At 38.6% G+C, this 5854-nt stretch overlaps 1 protein-coding gene across 1 annotated transcript in view; it reads left to right on the top strand.

Moving 5' to 3' along the window:
- Window positions 1-5554, top strand: part of PPP1R3A (protein phosphatase 1, regulatory subunit 3A) — a 26263-nt gene extending 20709 nt beyond the window's left edge. Inside the window, exons 2-4 of the mRNA XM_010017451.1 lie at window positions 516-574; window positions 685-821; window positions 3029-5554. Coding sequence (XP_010015753.1) covers window positions 516-574; window positions 685-821; window positions 3029-5554 — 2722 coding nt within the window. The remainder of the gene's footprint in view (window positions 1-515; window positions 575-684; window positions 822-3028) is intronic.
- The last annotated feature ends 300 nt before the right edge of the window (window positions 5555-5854 follow it).

Here is a 5854-nt window from a genome sequence, read left to right as displayed (position 1 = left end):
TTCCTGCTGGCCAGGCATAGCTTAGCAACAGGATTTATACTGTATACGCACAGGGAGAAGCTTTTGATTTATTTCAGGTAACAAAGATGTCTTTTCCAGTGATCTCTGCGTACATACGAATATTTGAAAAATACCAGCAAGAGAGAGGCGCGGTCTCTGGAACACATATATCCTTCCAGACCCTTGCTTGACCCCAAAGTTGCGCTCTCCTGTCACTGACCCATCTAATCACCTTTGTGCTGCTTTCTCAAAAAAGGCCTGGGAAAACCCATCAGCTTTGCCATGTAATCTGAAGGTCAACACATTTTCATTTTCTTGGCCAATTCTTTCTTTGACCAAGACTTAATATCAGGTCATTCAAAAAAAGCTACGTTTTATAAAGTTGCTATTTTCTGTATTTCAAAAAACATTCAAAATACTGTGTAATTAACTAATGGTCTTTATATCTGAGTCTAAGATGAATTAGAACAATAATTTTTGCAGAATAACACAGCAAGTTTCTTTTTCTTTAACAGCAAAGAAGAAATAGTGGCAACGTTTGACAATGACACATGGAATAATTCAAGGACTTCAGGTACGACACCTGGTTTAATTAGTTCTTCCTTACTGCACATGTTAATTAAAAAATAGTATAACAAACAACCTCACGGAAATTATTCAAGTATGTTTTTGTTAACTCTTCAGGCACAAACATCCCAGCAATTGTTTATTCACAAGCAGAAGACAAAGACACCAAACCAGCTAAAGAAAATACAAGAGAAGAAAATGCAGAATACAACCAGGGTAATCATGAAGATGATGAAAAAGAATTAGAGTTGCTGGTAAGTGTTATACAATTATATCTACGGTATTAAATGATTTGAATCCATTTACGCTTCAAAGCTGGTGAAATGCCCCCTTTTAACAGAGCTGACTGATGTACTAATTTACAAATGTAAAGCCCTGGTCTGTACTTTCATTGAGTCTCTAACTGATTCAACAATAGAAGGTGCTTTGATTTCAGCATAGTGCATCAACTTTTTCTGGTCTTAAATTAATGACTTCTCCATTTTACTTCTTTACCAGAGGCTCTAAATGACAGTTTGAAGGAATTAGAAGAGTAACATTTCAAAAATCTCCCCTCCTAGAAACTAGAATATCTTAAATAAATGCTTTGTATTCGGTATAATTCTTATATTTATGATACTGTTTTCTTTTGGGGTTTTTCAAAGGATAACTATGTAACATGCTATATGAGCCAAATAAATATATATATATATTAGCAGATTGTTCTGTATCTGTATTCGACATTAGATTTTTTATAATAAATTTCACACTCAGTGAACATTCAATCTATTTGGATTTGTGTGTGTGTGTGTGGTTTGGCTTGCATTTTTCAGTATGAAAGAAAAAATAGCAATAAATGAGACACGTACAGCAATCTATTATTCTCAGTGTCTGTTCTCAACTCATATCATTTGGGTGCATAGATTCATAATCATAGATTATAATAGCTATCACCTGTGAAAATGTGAATGCTGAATCAGACCGGAAAGGAAGATGAGAACCATTCTTTTTTTTTTTTTCTTACTGATAGAGAATAAGTTCCTCTTATTTGAATATAAATTTTTCTTATCTTTTACTTTAAAAAACTTGAAAATTTTTGCCTATCTGGGGACCTTTCGCTGCCTGAAAGTCAATGTCTCATTTTTTTTTTAATGGTGAAACATAAAAAAGAGGACCTCTAAAATCCCTTGTTGTTCTCCGTCCACTCTGTTATAAAAAGCAGGATCAAATATAACCGTTTGTTTATCAATTGCCAGGATTGTCCATACAATAAATGAAGGGGGAGCTATAATTTAGATGTTAATTTGCACTATGTGCTCTTTAATGAATTAAACAATGAAGGCTTATAATAGATGGAAATACAACCAAATCTTTGAAACGCACAGGCATTGGCTCACAAGACAGCTGTGCAGTTGACAAGTAACATGAGCCTTATGTGAGAAGAAGGGGAAATCGTAAGATTTGCATATAATTATTGAGATCATGCAAATGTCAGTTATGAGGAGGGGAAAAAAACACAGGCATCTCACTGTTAAATCCTGACAGTTGGCATCACCGAAGAACTCAAATACACTTGAGCACTGGTTGGCAGAGGGTCATTAAAACAGAATTTGCAGAGACATTAGCTCCCTCACTTTTCTTTGAGTGACGTTTTACTATTAATAGTTTGCAGAGGCTTTGCAGAAAACATATTAATAAGAGAAACTGTAATGGGGGTATCTACAGCAATTGCAAATGCATAAAGGGGTGCCCAAGAAGCTAGCCTCTAATTGATTAGCTGGTGCTATCAGTGTGACTATGCTAAAGTGAAAAGAGAGTGCAATGACAAGCAGGCATAGCTGAATAATACAATATGATACTTGGGAGCTATGAGGGAGAGTGATTAGTTTCTGGCCTTTTACTTTGCTAATCTCATTTCCAACTAATGTCTTACCAGACTGTCTAAAAAACAGTCTGGTTTGAAGCCTGTAAAATGCTCCCTGAGAGAAATGAAGCACAGATAATCCTTACAGTATTTGTCAGTGTGAAATGTGTCTTTGTTTTACTGGACAATACTGTACGTTACCAGGCTTTGATGTACTATATCGGTGCCCTTATTCAAGCACCAATCCTCCCCCCTCGCTCCACACCTCCCTCCCTTCCAACCTAGAACCAAATTTATAGAGACTGAATTAGCCTCCCTTTAAGGGAATATTCTCTTCAGATTTAATTTGTATAAAATGCACTAGCAGCTTACTGAACTCATGAATAAAGAGAGGGTTCTGAATGCTATTTTATTTCCCGCTCCTTTCAACACCACCATAAAGCTCATTACCTATGTTAAAAAATACACACAATGCAAATTTTGCAAATGGTTTGGAACACGTTTCCATAAAAGCTTTGTTATTGAAAACAAAACTTTCCATAACGAAATCCTGCCTCCTTCATTAGGAATCTTTTTGCAAAGCACTTTTTGATCATTCTTTCTATTCTATTGTTTCAGCTAAATCAGCACTTCACAAGAGCTAGAGGTACCTCTTCCAGAGATGAAAGGAACTTATACACAACAGAACCAGTTAATTTTCCAAGTGAAACCGAAAGACTGGAGGAAAAGGTAACCTGGACAGAAAGAAGCAGCCACTTGCACCCTGTGCCTATCAGTTCCTCATCTGAAAACCCTTCACAAGGGATAAGAGAATTAAAAGATAAAGTTAAGTATTCCCTAAGAGATTATAATAATCAGCCATCAGGGAAAGAAGCTGCTGCTGGCTCAGTAAACAGTGGTGAGCAGTCTTTGGAATGTATTGGTACCAGTGAAAGCCTTTTATCAGCAAAATATTTTCCTGGGACAAAGCAGAATGAGGCTATTGATATTACAGCTACTGTCTCAAGCCGACAAGGAGAGAGCCACACAGATATTTCAAAAGGTGAAAGAGATAGCACCTTGGGAAGTAAGATGATGGAGAGGTTATTCACCAGCAAGGATGATGTTGATACCTCAAAAGGGGCCTGTGAAACGAGGCCAGAAACCATTTCTCCAGAGCATGATGAATCCATGCAATTAAATGCATGCATAGCAGGGACGCTGGATGGCAATGCTAATCCAGCTCCAGAGCACCAGGCGCTGCAAATGTCTCACCAAACTCTGGATCCATTGTTGTCAGGCGCTGACAAAAATGAAGGAAAAATCAAGATGATTGAAAGCAAAGTTCAGGTACATTTAAGAGGAGATTTATATGCCGACACTTTTGCACGTGCTGATGTCTCAATAGATTCCACACAAAGCCAGTATACGCAAAAAAAAGGAGATGGTGAAATGTCAGGAAAAAACTATAACACTGGTGCAGGGGATGAGAAGAAAGTCATCGAAGTAGCGGACTTAGCAATAATCGGTGAGGAGGAAGCACCCAAGCCTTTCAAGTCACGTAAAAAACACGCCACCAAAGCACTGAACACAATGCCCCTGTCAGCTGAAGACAACAAACAGGCACCCAGGTCTGCACAGGCAGATTCCCCGGCATCCTCTCCAGAGGATGAAAGGAGAGCTAGAGACACGCGGGAACACAGAGGATTCAGGAGGTTAAAAGACAGAGGAAAGTCAGAACACACAAGTAAAGGAAGACTGATAGGAAAGGAAAGCGAAGCAAACCCTATGGAGTGGAGTTGGCAAGAAATGGATAGCGAGGTTCGGTGGGGAGTGAGAGGGAACACAGGGCCTTGGAGTACGGCTTCCACAAGGGAGTTGTTTACCTGCCAGGAGGCAGAGAGTTGTGAAAAGTCTTCTGTCTCCGAGCAGGGTATTACAGAGGAAGCAGAGGCAGGTACATCTTATGTAATTAAAACAACATCAGAAAGTGCTCCAGAAAAAATGTCTGCCAGTGAAAAAGCAGTAATTGCTAAGCTACCTCAAGAGACTGCACTAAGTGACAGGCCCACAGAGGAAAAGGAAACAGCATTTGATACACATGAAGGGAGAAATGATGGTTCACATTATGCTCTTTGTCAACTCAACACAGTGGGTGTATTATATGACACTGAATTTGAAAAGGAATCAGTTTTAGGTATTTATAATGCATGCGTACATGAAACACTGCAAGGAGAAACGATGTCTGTATGCAATAGGAAGGAAAAGCGTGCCAAAGCACAACCAGACATGAGCAATATTCTAACTGTAGGAGAAGCAGTAAAGGCTTCTTCTACAGGAAAGAAGGAGGATTTGCAGCAAGGCTTGTATTCAGAAGTATCTAAATGTCCCCTGAGCACCCAGAAGCATCTATACAGTGAGAAAGCAGACAAGCTCTATAGGGAAGAAAGCCATATTGATACACTTTGCCATTTACATCCTAAAGCTGAAGCAAAAATGCCACCTTCTGGTGCAAATACTGTGCCCAGCTACCATTACACAAGCTCTTTACTGGCATCTTCTGAGATGTCCACTGTGGCAGGAGACGTGGAGCATCTGTATAGACACTTTGATAAGGTTGCTGCTGAGTCAGGCTACGATTTAAATCTAGCAAATGAAATGACATGTATTAATAAAAACCTCTCTCCTGAAGCTGAGAAAAAAGAAGTACCTTCCACTTCAGACATAGTAATTTCTAGAGAAGGAAGAGGAAGAAGTATGGGTCAATGTTTCCTTCAAGCAGAGTTGAAACAGGAGAAGTCATGGAGGCCACAGATTTTAATTAGTAAACCTACCAAAGAAGCTGGAGGAACAGGCTTTCAATCTGACCATTTAATAACTGAGGGGAGAACACCAAACTGGCTTGATGACTCACAGAAGGAAAGCCAGCACATTTCTGATTCTGCAGGTACTTCTAACCAGAAGAGTGAAGCACCTAAGTTACCTAGTGAGTCTGCAGGTTTAAAACATATTGCTTTAAAAATCTTTTATTTCTTCTTCTTTCTTTTTTTTGCTGCAACACTTTACCACTATGATATGATGGTTTGTCTTGCACTCTACCTGTTCTCCTTGTGTTGGCTATACTGTGAAGGAGGAAGAAGCAAGGAGTCTGTCAAGAAGGAATAACATTGCTCGTCAGCTGTGCTCAAGATTGATGGTCAATAGCCTCCAAAGCATTTTCACAGCTTATTCATTGTTAGAACCAAAGCAAGTTTTCCACTAAGGCATCTTTTTTAAAAGATTACATATGAAGTTGAGCCTTCGTATAAGTAATTATACTATATAGGACCATTATATTTGGATCATTAAATACCTATATGAATACGAGTTCTGAAGCACATCAAGTTAAAATGAAGTACAGCTGTTGCTACTTAGCAGAATATGAAGAAGCAAAGCTTCATATCTCTTCAGTACTTAAAAACACTG

Source organism: Nestor notabilis, unplaced genomic scaffold, assembly GCF_000696875.1.
Source record: "Nestor notabilis isolate BGI_N333 unplaced genomic scaffold, ASM69687v1 scaffold26336, whole genome shotgun sequence".
NCBI classification, from domain to species: Eukaryota; Metazoa; Chordata; class Aves; order Psittaciformes; family Psittacidae; genus Nestor; species Nestor notabilis.
This window is presented reverse-complemented; position numbering and strand designations above follow the sequence as displayed.